The sequence below is a fragment of the Hemiscyllium ocellatum genome, chromosome 2 (assembly GCF_020745735.1).
Source record: "Hemiscyllium ocellatum isolate sHemOce1 chromosome 2, sHemOce1.pat.X.cur, whole genome shotgun sequence".
In the NCBI taxonomy this organism is placed as follows: domain Eukaryota; kingdom Metazoa; phylum Chordata; class Chondrichthyes; order Orectolobiformes; family Hemiscylliidae; genus Hemiscyllium; species Hemiscyllium ocellatum.
In genome coordinates this window covers 110,211,499-110,229,926 of record NC_083402.1, presented here as the reverse complement: position 1 = coordinate 110,229,926, position 18,428 = coordinate 110,211,499, and the positions used below count along the sequence as shown (strand labels likewise).

Sequence of the window (18,428 nt, the reverse complement as noted above, 5' to 3'; positions counted from 1 at the left end):
TTCCATCAATACCTTTACAGATATAAGTTTGTAATCATAGCGAACCAAACGCCACTTAAAGACTACTTAAAGAGGCTAAGGCAGTGACATGCATAGGTTCAGGCCAAATTCAGTGGTGGGCTCTAATTCTAAGTGAATATAATTACAATTTGGAACACTGTCCAGGAGGCCAAGTAGCAAATGTGCATGCTTTGAGCCACCTCCTACTGGCAGATGCAGCACTGGTGATACCACCACTGGAAGAGTCCGTAATAGTTTTGAAATTTTCAGACAAACTTCCAGTCTCAACTAACAACATCAGACTTTGGATGCAGAATGATCCAATCCTGGCAAAACTGAAATAGCTGGTAATGATAGGGGGGATACCAAAGGACCATCACACCCAGAACTGAAACCTTTTTGGATTCATAAAGACAGGATCAGAGTAGAGGATGGCATACTATTATGTGGAGCAACAGTGATTGCCCCGAGCAAAGGTCACCACCAGATACTGGCTGAACTCCACCAGAGTCACCCAGGGGTTTCCAAAATGAAGACGTTGGCAAGAGATTATGTCTGGTAGCCAGGATTGAATGTAGACATAGCTGTGTTGGTGCAAACAAGGACAAAAATTACCACCAGCAGTTCCTCCACCTTCATGAGAATGACTGGGTAAACCCTGAACTCAGATATGTATTGACTATGCAGGTGCTTTCATGGGCTCAATGTTCTTGCTCATTGTGGATGCCCACTCAAAGTGATTGGATGTGCAAAGAATTCAGGCGTCAAACACAGGGATAGCAAAAGAAAAACTGCACGCATATTTTGCAATACACAGACTCCTAGAAATATTGGTCACAGATAAAACTTACCCCACATGGGGACTGGGGGCTTCACTTTGGAAGAGAAGCAAGTGGAGAGCAACCAGGGAAGGTGAGAGGTATACAATGTTACCACCTGGATCTGGAGCCTTCACTTCGGGAAAGGAGCTGAGCGGAGAGCAGTCTGGGAAGGTAAATAATTCTTCTTCTGATTCTGAGTGAGAAACTGAAAGATGATGTCACAGGAGAGCTGTGATTTGTTTGGCTAATAATGGGTCTGCTAAATTCGAATCTGTTAAATTGAATCTTGTTAATTTATTCAATACAACTTATTTATTAGTTACAACTTGCATAAGCAGAGATACAAACTCAGTTAAAAATAAAAAAATCAAAACTAATTAAATAAGGATGGAGGGTCAGGTGATGTGTTGTTTCTGCATGATGTGGGAGCTGGTGGACCACATTATGGTGCCCAGAGACCACATCTGGAGTAAAGTTTGGTTGCTGGAAGAACTCTAGCTCAGAGTTGAGGATCTGGAGTCTGAGCTTGAAACACAGTGGCACATCCGGGAGAGTGAGAGTTACATGGAAGCTGTGTTTCAGGAGACAGTCACATCCTTTAGGTTAACTGATTCAAATTTGGCCAGTGGTCAGGGACAGGACGGTGTGGCTGTGTGAGGCAGGGATCCAGGAGGTAGAGTTGCAAGAGCATCAGACCCTTTCCTTGCCCAACAGGTTCAAGAGTTTTGCTCCTTGTGTGGACGGGGATGGGGACTGCAGGGAGGATGAGCTGACTGACCACAGCACCATAGAGCAGAGAGCAATTCAAGTGGGGAAAGAGAAGAGAAATGTTGTTGTAATTGGGGATAATATAGTTAGAGGCATACACACTGTTTTCAGTGACCAACATCGGGAGTCCAAAAGGTTGTGTTGCCTGCCTGGATCTCAGGTTCAGATATCTCATCTGGGCTGAAGAGAAACTGGGAGTGGTCGTGGTCCACGTAAATAACAACAAGCAAGATAAAACTAGGGCAGAGATCCTGCTAAGAGAATATGAACAGCCAAAAGCTTAATTAAAAAGCAGAACCAAAGAGGTAATAATCTCTCAATTTCTATCTCAGCCACAAGCTAATTGACACAGAGTCAATAAGAATAAGCAGGTCAATGCATGGCTCAAAAAATGATGTTGGAGAAATGCGTTTAAATTCATGGGACATTGACACCAGTAGATTAGATTACTCACAGTGTGGAAACAGGCCCTTCGGCCTAACAAGTTCACACCAACCCGCCAAAGCGCAACCCACCCAGACCCATTCACCTACATTTACCCCTGCACCTAATACTACGGGCAATTTAGCATGGCCAGTTCACCTGGCCTGCACATCTTTGGACTGCGGGAGGAAACCAGAGCACCCGGAGGAAACCCACGCAGACACAGGGAGAATGTGCAAACTCCACACTGTCAGTCGCCTGAGGCGGGAATTGAACCCGGGTCTCTGGCGCTGTGAGGCAACAGTACTGGGGAAGGGACACAAATAGGACAGAATGGAAAGGGTTAGCAATCAAACTTCAAGCACACTGGACAAATGACAGTGAGAAGATGGACGGTTAATACATTACTGAAGGTGTTATATCTGAATGCACACAGTATAAGGAATAAGGTAAATGAGCTTGTGGCTCAGAGCAAAATTGGTAGGTATGACATGGTGGGCATCCTGGAGACATGGCTGGAAGGGGACCAGGATTAGGAGCTGAATATTCAAGGATATATATCCTATCAAAAAGATAGGCAGATGAGCAGAGGGGGTGTAGAGATGCCTTATTGTAAGAATTGAAACTAAATCGGTAGTAAGAAATGAAGTAGGGTCAGAAGGTGTAGAATCTGTGGAGGTCGAATTGACGAACTGCAAAGGTAAAAAAAAATTCATAGTGGAGTTATGTACAGGCCTCAAACAGTAATTAGGAGATGGGGTGCAAACTACACCAAGAGAAAGAAAAGATGTATAGGAAAGGCAAAATTACAGTGATCACGGGGGATTTCAATATGCAGGTGGATTAGGAAAATCAGATTGGTAATGGATTGCAAGGAGGAATTTGTGGAATGTCTACAAGATGACTTTTTGGAACAGCTTGTGCTCGAGCCCTCTATGGAATAGGGCAATACTGGATTAGTGTTATGCAATGAGGTAGACTTGACAGGGAGCTTAAGGTGGAGAAACACTTTAGAGGCAGTGATCATAATATGATTGAATTTGAAAGAGGGAAGATAGATTTAGTTGTAACAGTATTACAGAGGCATAAGGGAGGAACTGGGTAGAATTGACTGGGAGAGGATCCCAGCAGGAAAGACAGTGGAACAAAGGAAAATGAAACATGGTACCGGAGAATGAGACAATCATGGCTGAATAGTGAAGTCAGGGATAGCATAAAAGCAAAAGAGAAAGCATATAATGCGGTAAATGGCAGTGGAAAACTAGAGGATTGGGAAGCTTACGAAGACCAACAGAGGGCAACAAAAACAAGGATGGATAAGATTAAATAAGATGGTAAGCTAGCCATAAAATACAGTAAAGGAAGACAGTAGGAGTTTCTTTAGATATATAAAGGCAAAAGAGAGGCAAAACTGGACACTGGGATGCTGGAAAATGATGCTGGAGAGATAGTAGTAGGGAACAAGGAAATGGTGAGGAACTGAATAATTACTTTGCATCAGTCTTCATGGTGGAAGTCACGGGTAATTTCCCAAAAATTCAAGAGTGAGGGGACAGACCTGAGTATGGTAGCCATCACCAAGGAGAAGGTACAAGAAAAACTGAATGACATGAATGTGGAAAAATCACCTGGATCAGATAGACCACACCCCAGAGTTATAAGGGAGATAGTTGAAGAGATAATGGTGGTGATCTTTCCGAGGACTGGAAAATCACTAATGTGACACCCCTGTTTAAAAAGGGAGTAAGGTAAAATACAGAAAATTACAGATCAATTAGCCTAACCTCAGTTGTGGATAAAATCTTGGAATCCATTGTGAAGGATGAGTTTTCTGAATACTTAGAAATGTGTGGTAAAACAGGGTAAAGTCAGCATGGCTCCAAGAATTCCTTGAGGAAGTAACAAGCAGGTGAGACCAAGGAGAGCCAATGGATATTATTGACCTGGACTTCAAGAAGACCTTTGACAAAGTGCAGCACAGGAGGCTACTGAGTAAGAGAAGGACCCATGGTGTTAGAGGCCACGTGCTAGCATGGATAGAAGCTTGGCTGTTTGGCAGAAAGCACAGAGTAGGGATAAAAGGGTCTTTCTCAGGATGGCAGCTGGTGACAAATGATCTTTCACCAGGCAGAGCATTGGGACCACAACTTTTCATTTCATACATGAACAATCTAGATGAAGGAACTGAGGGCATGCTGACAAAGTTTCCAGATTATACAAATATAGGTCATGAGACAGGTAGCATTGAGGAGGCAGGGAAGTTGCACAAGGATGTGGGCAGGTTAGGAGAGTCGGCAAGGAAGTGGTTGATGGAGTACAACATGGGAAAGTGTAAGGTTTTGGCAGGAAGAATAGAGGCATGAACTATTTTCTAAATGGGGAGAAAAGTCAGAAGTCTGAAGTGCAAAGAGACTTGGGAGTTCTAGTCCAGGATTCTGTCAAGATAAATTTGCAGGTTGAATCAGTAATTAGGAAGACAAATGCAATGATGTGGGGAATTGTGCACAGTTTTGGGCCCCATATCTCAGGAAGGATATACTGGCCCTGGAGCATGTTCAGAGGAGATTCACAAGAATAATCCAATAAATGAAAAGTTTAACATTTGAGTAACGTTTGAGGACTCCGAGACTATACTCGATGGTGTTTAGAAGGATGAGGCGATTGATTTGAAACTTACAGAATGCTGAATGGCCTGGATAGAGATGTTGGGAAGGTGTTTCCATTGGTACGAGACACTAAAACCCGAGTGTACAGCCTTAGAATAAAGCGAAGATGTTTTAGAACGGAGATAAGGAGAAACTTCTTCAGCCAGGGAGTGGTGAATCATTGGAATTCACTGCCACAAAAGGCCGAGGAGGCCAGATAATTGAGTGTATTTAAGACTGAGATAGATGGGTTCTTGATTGTCAAGGAGACCAAGGGTTATGGGGAGAAGGTGGAGAATGGGGATGAGAAACTTGATGGAATGGCAGAGTAGACTCAATGGGCTGAATGGCCTAATTTCTGCACCTATGTTTTATGGGCCAGCAGGGAATTTGAGTATTTCCTAAAGTCAAAGGGCATTCATCATCTAAAGGCAGCTCCAATGGTCTGGCAGAAAGAGCAGTCCAAACTTTGAATGCAGGCTTAAAGGATCAGCAAACAGCTTCACTAGACACCAAACTGTTCCAATTTGATTTTAGGACCACCCCTCATGCACCTACAAGGATAGCTCCAGCAGAGTATTTCATGGAAGACAATCTGCATCAGGTTAAATCCAATTTTTCTGGACCATTGGGAGATGAAATGGCATCAAGAATGCAAATGCCAGACACAAGACTCTGCTAAGAAAGACAGAGTACTTCAGGGGATGAAGTTTGGTGAAGGAATCACAGGAATGGCCCTGCTTGGTGAGAGGCATAGTTGATGTGAGGTCAGGTCTACTGACATGTAAAATTTGGGTAGGTGTGATGGTCCTGGCCAAGCATGTGGACCATATGAAAGCTGCAAATTTGCAAAGAGTGCTAGAGCAAAACATACCAGGCTCCTCAATTGCCTTTCGACCTGTTACAGAACCCATGGGTTCTCCCTCTCTGGCAAGCGTTTAAAAAACCTGGAATCTGAGATGGGTTTGGCAGACATTGCCACCTTCATGCCTTTGCTACCTGAAGAGGAGAATGAATTTCTTCCAAGAGACTCTGGGCACAAGTGGCAAGCTACTGGCATTATATACCTGCCATATCAGAAAAAGAGTTGGAGAAACCTGACCTGGTGCTCAGACACCCCAGGATGAGCTATAAAGAAAAGACAGGGAGGGATTTAGTGTTGTGTCGAGGTCAGACAGCTGGATTTCATGTATAAACTCCCTGATTGGACCAGATTAACAGTCCCAAACAGGGATTCCTGGCCGACAGATTATAAACAGGAATGTCAGAGGTTCTGCTGACTCTGAGAGCTGATTCAGAACCCCCCACATACAAATAAAGGGTGACCTGGTGCCAGGAATCCAGTCTCAGTGGAGTTATTTCAGCAGTCTTGTGATAAAAATATGGTGGCTATTTTTCAGACAAGCGAGTCCTTTCTTTTTTCTTATGAGTCTGGAAGAAATCTTTTGCTCCTCCTGGTTTCACTGCCTCCTTTTAAAGGCACCAAGGGACATGGGGAGAAAGCCAGAATATGATATCCAGATCAGCCATAATCTTACTGAATGGTGGAGTAGGTTCAAAGGGCTGAATGGCCTACTCCTGCTCCTCCTCTGATTAACAGCCAATTTTTTTCTCCTTCTGAAACTCTTCCTGCTTGCATTTACCTGACACCAGAGTCTGAATGGGAAGTGAAGATTGCAATTGTGTTTGAGGTACAATGATAACATCAGACTTTGAGCTACATATTCGAAGAATGAGTAAATCAGAGTCCAATATAACTGTTCCTTGGAACTGAAGAGGGCCAGAAATTATTATTTCTATAATGTCGACAAATGAGAAGGAAGAATGAGTGGAAGAGATGGTGAAAGTGTTCACATCAAAAGGCAAAGAGTGTGCTTTTGGTACAGGAAGAAATTAGAAACAAAATGGGTGTTAATTACAGGTGTGAGTAATGAAAAATAGGTCAGCTGTGCGGAGAGCAATCTCATGCACACAAGGCATGGGGAGGGGTATCAAAATGGAGGAAAATGTTCATGCTCTGAAGTTGTTGCAATTAATGTTGAGTTCTGAATATTGAAAAGTGCCTAAACAGAAAAATTCCTCCAGCTTGTGTTGAGTTCTGCTGGAGCATTGTAGTTGGCCTAAAACATGTTAACATGAAAGCGAGATAGTGCACTGAAGTGGCAAGTAACTAAAGTCAGACTTGATTGTATGGACAAAGCTTAAGTGTTCTGTAAAATAGTAAACCAATCTATGTTTGGTTTTATGACTGTAAAGGAGACCACATTACAAATACTTTAGACTAGATTGAAATAAATACAACTAAACTGTTCCTTTACCTAAAAGGTATATTTGGGATTTTGGACAGTGAGAAGGGAGGATGTAAAAGAGAAAGTGTTATACCTTCTGGAATTGCATGGCAAATTTCAGTGATCATATGTGCTACGGAGACGTGTTAGGAGTGGTGGAGAAATGTATCAGTATCTCATGGAGAAAACAGTTTCTGCAGAATACTGACAGAGGAGATGTGGCAGTGGCATTATGCTCAAACACTAGGACTCTGGGTGCCTTCACCATCTCTTTAACTCTCTCCTCTTCCCCCTTTGTCTATACTGTAAAAACTAGCATTTTCCAGACCCCTTCAATTCCAAAGAGTCAAATATTAACATTGATTCTCTCGCCACAGATAAAACTATATGACATAGCAAAATGTGCCAACCAGCCCAGTGAGTCTGCTCTGCCATTCAACCCATAACCATTGATTCCCTTTCTTATTAAAAATCTGTCTCCCTCAGCACTGAATGTACTTAAAGGCACAGCCTTGACGGCCCTGTATGTTAAAAAATCCCATAGATCCATCATTGAGAGAAGAAATTCCTCCTCATCTCTGTCTTAAAAGGGTGACTCCTTACTCTGATGTTATGCCTTCTCATCCCAGACTCGCACAAGAAAATATTTCTAACAACCTTAGGTGTGACTCAGTATACTCTCATCCCCAAATCCCTCTTTAGCTATACCTTTCTGCAGTCTTTCCCCATTTATATAAAACTAAGCTCTTCTATTTTTCCTGCCAAAGAATATAACCTCACATTTTCCCACATTTTATTCAATTTGCCAATTTTTTGTCCAGTTGCTTAACCTATCCCTATCTCTTCATAGACTCATGTTGTCCTCATTTCATGCCTTCTCAACCAATTTTATATCATCCACAAACTTTGCAATAATACATTCACATATCATCCAAGTCATTAATATATGTTGTTCAAAATTGTAGTTCCAGCACTGATCCTAGACGTCACCATCTTAAAAATGCTCTCTTTATCCCAATTCTTTGTCTTAACTTGGTTAGCTAATCGTCCATCCATGGTAATATATTAATCTCAACATCATGGACTCTTAAGTAGTCTTATGTGCAGTACCTTATCAAATGCCTTTTGGAAATCCAAATATATCATATCTGCAGATTCCAGCTCATTTACTCTGCTTGTTAGCTCCTGAAAGAACTGTAATAAATTTGTCTGGTATGATTTGCATACATACTCTGCTTGATTATATAATGGGTTTCTAAATGCTCTGTGATTACACCCTTTATAATGGACTAAAGCTTTCCCAACCACAGATGTTACACCAACTGGCTCTTTTTGAATAAGGTGTTACACTGGTAGTTTCCAATCCTCTGGGGCTTCTCCAGAATCCAAATACTTTTGGAAGACTACTACCAGTGCATCCACTTCCTTTAATACCCTAGGATGCAACTTGTCAGATCCCAGGGACATATTGGCTTTCAATACCAATGGCTTCCCTCATACTTCTTCTCTAGTGATAGCATTCATGTTTATTTCTTTCCCTCTCCCTTTAGCACCTTTATTTTTCAGTAGGTTTAGTAGATATATTTAGTAGTTAGATGCTTAGTTTCTCCAGCATTTTCTGCTTTTAAAACAAACGATGATGGAAGTCAGGAGGAACATTGGCAGGCAACGGTGCATGATCAATTTTAGCTGCTTATCTGCCTCAAGGATAAAATTAGCCCCTATTGTAAGGAAAATTGTAAGGATATTTCTCACACCATTAGCTACTAATTACTATACTTTGCATGTCCCAATGTTCAGGTCAAATCATACACTCAAGAAATGTCCCTCCAAATGTTAACCAGTTTTATTTCTGTGCATGGTGGGTGAATAACTGAACAATCAAAAGGCATTCAAAACTGTGTTTGAATATCTTACAATGATTGACCTCCAAATTTGCTTGTGAGACAAGTACATACTGATGTCCAGTTATCAGAAACCTACCTGAAAAGTAAAGCTTTACCTCAATCATTTTGGACCATAACACAAAAATGTGCATTACCTGTTACATATGAAATAATATATACTAGACAAAGTAGCTGTATACACAAGTACTTTTGAACACTTACTTCATCTCTATTTCCTTCTGGTATTCCAGCATCCTTGGCTTTTGGCCGTGTGGCAGCAAGCACTTGTTCAAGCTCATCTTTCTCAAATAGATTTGGAACCTCTCCAGAGTTGAGGATATTATTAATGTCTTCCAGGAACTCCTCCACCACTATCTATCAGAAAAAAAATCAAAATGTCAGCACAATTTCATACTGACATTGTGTAAGAATGGCAGTATCTTAAACAGGAAATATACTAAAAACTGAAATAGCACAAATGATTCTCAATAACTATATCCATAGTGTTTAAATCTTCAGTTTGTTACATTTAAAATAAAGTACAGTGCTCCTTGGCACTAACCATTTATCACTATGACAATATATACAGGGAAGTGTGCCAATAAAAGAAATATGATAAAATATCAGAGTCTAAAAATTCAGCTGCAAAATACTGAATGCTCAACACTTCCTATGTTTCCAAAATAGCAAGTAAATGATTTCTGATAGGAAATATATCATTAGTACTCCAGAACAGGTAGATGTATTTGTGGAAGGAACAGATATGGAGATAATTTCAGTCATCCAAATAATTTGTCTCAGAACAATTCAGAAAGACTAATGCAAGGAAAACCTGCAAGGCTTTGCTGCAGTTGAAGTTAGATGTCCCTGTCTGTGTGTAGACATGGCTGGGATGGGGTTTTTTGAACAATTTCTGGAAGTCAGGGAAACCTTTTGACATGTCCCAAGATAGGGGTGCAGTGTGGACTATTTGCCAGAGCCCTCAGGGGAACCTTTAGTCAGTTTATGGGCACTGTATTCTTGAAATTCATCTCATAAATTGGGGGTTCCTTCTGGTTGGGCTGGGGCCATAAGAGGGTGGCCTTTTGTTGGCTTGAGGGGCACCATCTGCACTGGGAGGTAAAGGGATGCCCACCAGACGAAGTGAACAGAAAATCTCCAGATTAGATGGTCGAAGGATGCTGAGACAGTGGGGAGAGGGGATTTTCAGAAAAATATGGGCGAGGGAGAGGCTGCCTGAGGGGTGGGAATAAGGAACTTAGGTCTGAAAGTGAGGGACAGGAAAGCTGCAAAGAAGACAGAAAAGCTTTAATCCTGTCAACAATGGAAAACACTGCTAATTAGAAGTACATTAATTCAAGAGCTATTATATAGGGGAAATTTATAGGGAACACAATTTAATGAACAGTTTCAATTATTAAAATATCAATCTGGGATCAAGTTTGAAAATGCAGTAGAGAAAGCAAAGAAAAGAGTATTAATTGCTTTGTTAAAATCTCTTGGTTTTGTGCATCTGAGGGAAAAATATTAATTGTGACTTCACTCATCTGTGAGAGATATGTTTTGGATGATGGCTTTTTGTTTGTAGAAGTGTACACCAGTTATTTTGGAGAATAGATTTTGTTTTAACTTATGCCCGTTACCTTGTGGTCATGATGACTAGGGAGTTAATGCTTTTCTTGTGTATTGTGGCTTTAAATTTAATGGAAGCTTGATAATTATTGAGAATATTGATGAATTCTTCTAAAACCTTTTTTGTACAAGCACATAAGCTGAATATGTCAACACAAATAGATATTTTTGCAAGGTTTGTAGCTCAGGTTGAGGCTGGGGTGTAGGTTTGCTCGTTGAGCTGTAGGTTTGATATCCAGATGTTTCATTACCTGGCTAGGTAACATCATCAGTGGCGACCTCCAAGTGAAGCGAACCTGTTGTCTGCTGCTTTCTATTTATATGTTTGTCCTGGATAAGGTTCCTGGGGTTCGAACAGGAAATGACATCACCACAAAGCTCAGGAACCCCATCCAAGACAAACATATAAATAGAAAGCAGCAGACAACAGCTTCGCTTCACTTGGAGGTCACCACTGATGTTGTTACCTAGCCAGGTAATGAAAAGTCTGGATATCAAACCTACAGCTCAGCGAGCAAACCTACACCATAAACAAATAGATATGGTACTGTTACTGTGTGACTTCACATCCCAATGATTGAATTTGTGAGAATGAAAAAAGAAGCCTTTGAAAACCAAAGAAAAGCCTCTGAAAATCAAAACGTAGCCCTCAAGTATATCTCCAGAACTCTTAAAAAGATAGTTTGAACCCCATTGGTAAGTTCAGAAATTAGCAGTCTTAAATTGTATAGCAACAACTAATACATTTTATGCCTTCCAGAAAAAAAAACCCTTTTTTTTTAATTATTATACTTTATTTAGAGCCTGGAAGGCCTAGTTGTATACCTTCTAACTAAATGGTTCCTCAGCTTCCTCCCAGATGTTCGAGTGAACATTGTCAATCTGCTGCACATCATTGCACAAAACAATTAGCGAATTCCTAACTTGCTGCAGCAAGCTGCATCTTTTTTCACCTTGCATTCTAAGAAAGACCAAGTCCAAAACTGCTCTTAGAGTATTTAAGATATGGCTGCCAAGATAGGCCCTAAAGATTTTATGCTAAACATGCAATCTGAAACTCCTCTTGCGCAATTCAACACATGAAGAGGCTTTTAACGTACATGGTATAAATGATCAGGAAAAAATGCAGCTCGTTGGCAACTGGATGTTTTCTAGCTTTTATTATGGTGGAACAGGGATGAGAATCCCACTCCCATCGCCAGGTTCAGAAGTCGGACTTAAAATGGTCCTGTGGCCTCCATTTTTCCCAGCTGTGAGCCAAGCCAAACAATCATGTTGACATCTGCACAGGGAATGTGTCAATGATATAAGGTGAACACTGCAGAACTAACAGTCCAGAGCATGCCACAAACGTAGAAGTTCGAATTGTGCTGGGCACCCCTTCGTCCTGGCACTTCAAAATATTAACATTACCCAAAGTATCCTCCTCTTGGATTGATACTAACAGATAATTATTCTAACAAGTTAAGGAGTATTTAGGTATCACTTCTAAAATGTCATTTGTTAAATTGGTATGAAATATTCTCCTCTGTAAAATGAGCAAAAATTTGATACATAAACAGTGACAACAAATCCTTCCTCCTATTTCTGTTCTTGATAGAAGACCTCTTTGGATTGATACATGTCATACTCAAAGCTATGGACAGAGATCGTGGTCCAGGTTTTGCCAGTTAAGAGAAACAAGGCTAATGAATTTTTAAAAATATATACCTGTGTGTCAGTGAAGAGAAACACTGTGTCTTTGTCCTCAACACCAGCCAACTTGTAAAGTTTTCTTAAGTCCTCATGGAACGAATCATAGTTGTAACCACGGCTGAGTTCAATTTGAAAGCACTTGTAGTTGCACATGTGAGCAGCAAGTCGTGTGAGAGACTGTTTGCCTGTACCTCCAACACCCACAAGAAGAGCATTTCCTCGTTCTTGGCGAATCATGCGAGCAATTCTGCAAGATCATTGTGGAACCATTTGAAATTTGTTTATTCAAAATACCAAACTGAAATCACACCTTTATCAAAGTTATCACCAAAATCTTGAATCCTTGACATGGTGTGTACTGTTTTTATTGAGTTTTTCAAAGTTGTTATATACAAGCAAAATTTAGTATATTCTAGCTTTCACTTAGTCTTCTTTGCTCATTATGTGTTTCCTCCTTCATTATTTTCCAAACTGCAGTGAAGAATATCACAAGTACAGACCAAATCAGAATGAGTGCCATTTTGGATTCCGTATGACATCCCACAACTAAAGGTGCCACGCAACCAAACTGTAATGTGTCTCTCTCCAAATCTTTAAGTAGTGTTGACGCATACTGCCACTTTCTCTAAAATCCTTAAAAACAATTTAACAGAGAATATTAATTTCTCATTCTTTCCTTTAGTTGAGTCTGATCATTATTATTGCCATGCCATATCCCATTTACAACCTACAGCTCACCAACCTTATTGAAATGTTCTCAGCATTTACCAAACTCTTCCATTTCTCCTTATTGATTCTCCTATTTCACAACAACTAATTACGGGAACAACATCTATCTGTAACTGCCCTCTGTGCTGTGTATGGCTTCCCTAATACTCTATCCTCATGCCTCTAATGAACCAAATTGTAATCTGGAAAAAATGTCCTGACACATTCAAAGAAATATTCAATGCTTCAACTATATGTGGAGCTAAATACCACAAGGGGATTCCAGAGATATTGAGATGGGGGAGTTACATGTTGAGTTCAGACAGAAGATCAGCCTTGTCTTTACTGAATCTTACAGAAAGCTCCAGGTACAATGTGGCTTACTCTTGCTTCTAATTTGCATGCTCTTTTCATTTGCATGTCTTCATTTCAGCTTCTCCTGAATTAACTAAAATCATTCAATATTATTATTGCACTGTACCTGGACAACCAGTCTTTCATGTTTCCAAGGAAAGCGCACAGGACCTGAAATGTTAACTTTAATTTCTCTCCACAGACACTGCCAGATCTGTTGAGGTTTTCCAGCAGTTTCTGTTTTGTTTCTGATTCTAGCATCTGCAGTATTTTCAGTTTTTATTTGGTACTTCATGGGATTTATGGTACACGTGAAGTAGCTACAAAGCATTTACCTCTGCTGCATTGAAATTGGTGCAGTATCACTTGGATAATAAACCTATAAGGAATCTAACTTCATTCCAGAGTGCAACATTTCTGCCTGTACTACCCCTGAATTCTGCTCATGGAGATTTTTTTTGATAAATAAATTCCAAGGAGAAATTAATGCTAAAGATGAATCATTACCTGGAAACATGTTCAACAGCATCTTGGAAGAAAACCAGTTTCATTTCCTTGGAACTTGTCATATTAAAGTCATCCATGTAGTCCCGTAGAGTAGATTTTACTTTCTCATAATTCGGCAAATCTTCATATAGACGGTCTGCTTTCTCTGCTCCAATCTGAAAGTGTAATTGTTGACATCTCACCATTTAGCTAAAATACTTCTTTTATGTTTTCCTACCAAAATGAACAATTTCATACCTTCCCACGGTATACTTTATTTGCCAAAATTTTACCTACTCATTTAACCAATTGATATCTTTTTGTAGCTTCCTTATGCTTTCTTCACAACTTACATTCCTATCTATCAGTAACTTTAATATCCATACTTTTGGTCCAGTCATACCCTTTATTGATGTAAGTTGTGAAAGTTGAGGATGCAGAAGTTATTCTCTGCAGGGAAGAAAAAGGTGAGAGGAGATTTGATAGAGGTGTTTCAAGTCATGAAGGACTCTCAAAGAGTAAATAAGGAGAAACTGTATCCAATGACAAAATGATCAGTATCAAGAGGACACAGATTTAAGGAAGGCGATTGGAACAAAAACAAGAGAGGTGATATGATTAGTTAAGACCATAAGACCATACGACATAGGAGCGGAAGTAAGGCCATTCAGCCCATCGAGTCCACTCCGCCATTCAATCATGGCTGATGGGCATTTCAACTCCACTTACCAGCGTTCTCCCCGTAGCCCTTAATTCCTCGAGACAACAAGAATCTATCAATCTCTGCCTTGAAGACATTTAGCGTCCCAGCCTCCACTGCACCCTGTGGCAATGAATTCCACAGGCTTACCACTCTCTGGCTGAAGAAATGTCTCCGCATTTCTGTTCTGAATTTACCCCCTCTAATTCTAAGACTGTGTCCACGGGTCACTTAATGGAAACAATTTTCTAGCGTCCACCCTTTCCAAGTTCTTGTACATTATTGAAACATACAAGATTCTGAAGGGCATTGACAGACTAGATATTGAGAGGATATTTCCACAAGTGGGAGAATCTCGAACTTGGGGACATAGTTACAGAATAAGGAGACACTAATTTAAAACTAAGATGTGAAGAATGTTCTTCTCACAGAGAGTAGTAACTTATCTGCAATTCCCCACTCCAGAGAACTATTAAGACAGATCACTGAAATGATTTAAATCAAAGATGTATATATATTTGAAATATCAGGGAGTTGATGACTATGATGACCTGCCGTGAAAGAGGAGTTGAAGCTTGAAGCAGATCAGCCATGATCTTATTAAATGGTGTGGTCAAACAGTCTACTCATTTCTTATGGGCTTATGAGGAATTTTTGACCATTTGTTTTTGTACTGTTGAATACATAGCCTAAATGATTGGCGTAGTAAATTCAATAGTACCATTCCAAACAGAAGTGAATAAATGTTTGAAGCTAAAAAATTTATTGGACAGTGGGAAAAGCATGGTAACGGGATTCCTTCATTAAAATACCGACAAACTAGCAAAGATACCACAAATGAAATAGAATTTTATCAGCTTTATTAATGATCCTATTCTTATAAAATTATGATTCCAAAAGGAAACATTTCCCTAAAGCAAGCATAAAATTTCTTTTTACCTTTATGAAATCTCCAAATATAATTGGTTTAAGCAGAAAATAACTTGGCTCCAATTGGACCGAAAAGTGCTTGCCTTTAAAAGAAAGAAATACCAATTAATAAATCATTGTAAAAAAAAACCTTCATATACGATAACTCTTCACAAGCAAATGTAATATCAACAGAACATCTCAGACTATGGCAGCCATCAGGTTATTACAGCAGATACAATCAACACATTTACAATAATTTACAATATAGGAACAATTGAGCAAGTGCGAGATGATGCACTTTGGTGGTGAGAACATGGAAAGACAATATAAAATAAAGGCTACAATTCTCAAGGGGATATAGGAGCAGAGGTACCTGGGTAGCAGACCAGCTGGAGGAAGCAGTTAGCAAAGTATACAGTGTTCTCCATTTCACCAAAATGGGCATAGAGTACAACAGCAATGAGGTGATATTGTACTTATATAAGGCACATAGAAAACCTAAGCTGGATTGGTGTGTACAATTGTAGGAGCCATTTATTGGAAAGATATGAATGCATTGGAGAGAGAGTGCAGAAGTGATATACAAAAATAGCTCCAGGAAAAAGAACATTATGAGGATAGACTGAAAAAGTTGATGCTGTTCTCCTTGGAGAGAAGGTGGCTGATATGAAATTTGATGGAGACTGGCCCAGATACAGTAGATAGTTTCCACTTGTAAAAGGAACAAGAATAAAAGAGTATAGATTTAAAAATAGCAAAAGAAGCAAGGGTGATGTGAGAAAAAAACCACTTCACACAGCAAGTAGTTAGGTGATGGATTGCCCTGCCTGGAAGTATGGTGGAGGCAGGTTCTGTTGAGGCATTCAATAAGGTACTTGATGATTATTTGGATAGAAACAGTATGCAAAGATATGGAGAAAAAGTAGGGATAGGTTAGGGTTAGGTAATATACTCATACAAAGAACCAGTGTGGCGATGATGGGCCTTATGGTCTTCTTCTGTACTATAATAATTGTGACTCTGAATAAATGGAATTAAGCCATTTAACCCTATGAGCTTATTAAGTCACTTCATGAGATTTTTTTTATCTGCAATGCAACCTGATTTTATCTCATATCAGGATTAGAGTGGTGCTGGAAAAGCACAGCAGGTCAGGCAGCATCCAAGGAGCAGGAAAATCAACGTTTTGGGCAAAAACCCGTCATTAGGAATCAATATTTTGACTCTAATCACCAGCATCTGCAGTCCTCACTTTCGCCTTTGCCCCTACCACTTAACACCACCAGCTAACAAAAATGTATTTTGGTTTTATAACTTAGAATTGATCACATCTCAATTGCCATTGGCAGAAGAGAGTTTTATACTTCTACCATTCTTTGCATTTTTTAGTGTTTCCCAATTTTCAAAAAAGTTCTAAGAAGTTCCTAATAGAAAAACTATTTCTCTCAATATTTTGAAGACTTGGATTAAATCATTTATTAATCTTACAAATTCCAGGCAATGCAACCTAAACGTGTTCAATCTCTCTTTGTAACTGAACCTCTGGAGTCCTAATTTCATACGTAAATATCTCCTGCACTTCCTGAAAGGCCAATATATCCTTCCTGGTCATAAGCACTCAGTTCACACCTTTGGTAGTCATTTACTTTTTCAATATTTTTATCCAATACAAAGAAACTTTATCTTATTTGCTTTCTCTAATCGTGAATTCATTTTAAACTGCCATATATTAAATAATAAAATATAAAGCAAAGATCATTTCCTTCAGTTAAATTTAAATAAATGAGGTAATCTTAACCTAATCTGGGACAGGTTCGATTGGACATCCGATTTATATCCCATCTGATCTCACATACTGTTAAAGTCAGGCAATATGGAAAACAAGCTGACAAAATCCCAACCCCTCATCATTAGGTTAGCTAGGTTACAATCAGCACCAATGCTTTCAAAAGAGGAATTAGGAAATGTATTTTGAGCCATTGGGTTGCTTTCGACAACAGAAATTAAAGGCTCTGATGTCAGATGCTGCTCATTATAGATTGTAAATTTTGAAATAGACCTTTAACAAGCAAGAAATTATAAAGTAAAGTAATGTACTAGTTCTTCCTTATATCAATAATATTATTTCTTTAGGTGAGTAATCCTGAATGAAGTTAAATCAGTGGCATAAATAAGTTGGCATCACTTTCTAGTATGGTTTCTACTCTTCCTCTGAAAATACAACCTGAGTACTATTTGCATTGGCTTCAGCTATCTGTCATTGTAACCAACAAATGCTTCTCATTAGGTGTGTCTCATATATAATAGTGTGTAACTTAGACTGCCACTGCTGCTCTTCTTTCCCAATTACATTATTTTGTAAGTGTCTATATTAAACAACAACTTACAACAGTTAACATAAAGCCTGTGAGTGCTTTGAAGTGGTAGCTAGGGTAGAATTTCTTACCGGCCATTTCACATAACATATTAATGAAGTAATGTTTGTCATCAGTGTTGATGAGACGATCATGGAAGACTCGCTGACATTCATGGCAAAAAAGCCTAAAAATTTGTTCATCAGTTCTTACTGTACCAGGATTACATTGAAGAATTCCTAAAATGAGAAAAAAGTAAACTTCAAGGGCCAACCTTGTAATTGATGGAAAAGTATAGACATGCACAGCATTGTGATTGGTGTTTAAAGGTGATAGATAGTCTAGTGTGTCATCAGTAATCCTGCCTCAAAGATGTATTATAATGATTCTGGTTTGATCATGATCAACAAAATATGTACAGAATAGGTAGTGTGTGTAGTATATGGAGAATTTTTAAAATGATTGCATCTAAATATTTTGATATTTTTATCATAAATAAAAACACCAAGTGTTGGAAAAGTGCAGCAGACCTGGAAATGTCTTTGGCAAGAAAAAGAGAGTTAACAATTTCAAATCCAAAATACTTTTTTTTCAGAATTAAAAGGGGCTGGAAAGGTGATTGATTTAAGTTCTAAAAGAAGGCAAGTCAAATGGATTGGATAGTAAAAGTGACCACAGCAAAATGCAAAGGGAGTGTTATTGGTAGAAATGAAGTAATATAGGTGCAGCAATTATCCAATCAGGCTTATCCAATAA

General features: G+C 39.3%; 1 protein-coding gene across 1 annotated transcript in view; it reads right to left on the bottom strand.

Moving 5' to 3' along the window:
* Nucleotides 1–18,428, bottom strand: part of dnah6 (dynein, axonemal, heavy chain 6) — a 313,200-nt gene that overhangs the window by 141,662 nt on the left and 153,110 nt on the right. Inside the window, exons 44-48 of the mRNA XM_060841711.1 lie at nt 17,765–17,911; nt 15,346–15,419; nt 13,728–13,882; nt 12,174–12,405; nt 9,054–9,206 (exon numbers count right to left, since the gene is read on the bottom strand). Of these exons, the coding sequence (XP_060697694.1) occupies nt 9,054–9,206; nt 12,174–12,405; nt 13,728–13,882; nt 15,346–15,419; nt 17,765–17,911 (761 nt within the window). The remainder of the gene's footprint in view (nt 1–9,053; nt 9,207–12,173; nt 12,406–13,727; nt 13,883–15,345; nt 15,420–17,764; nt 17,912–18,428) is intronic.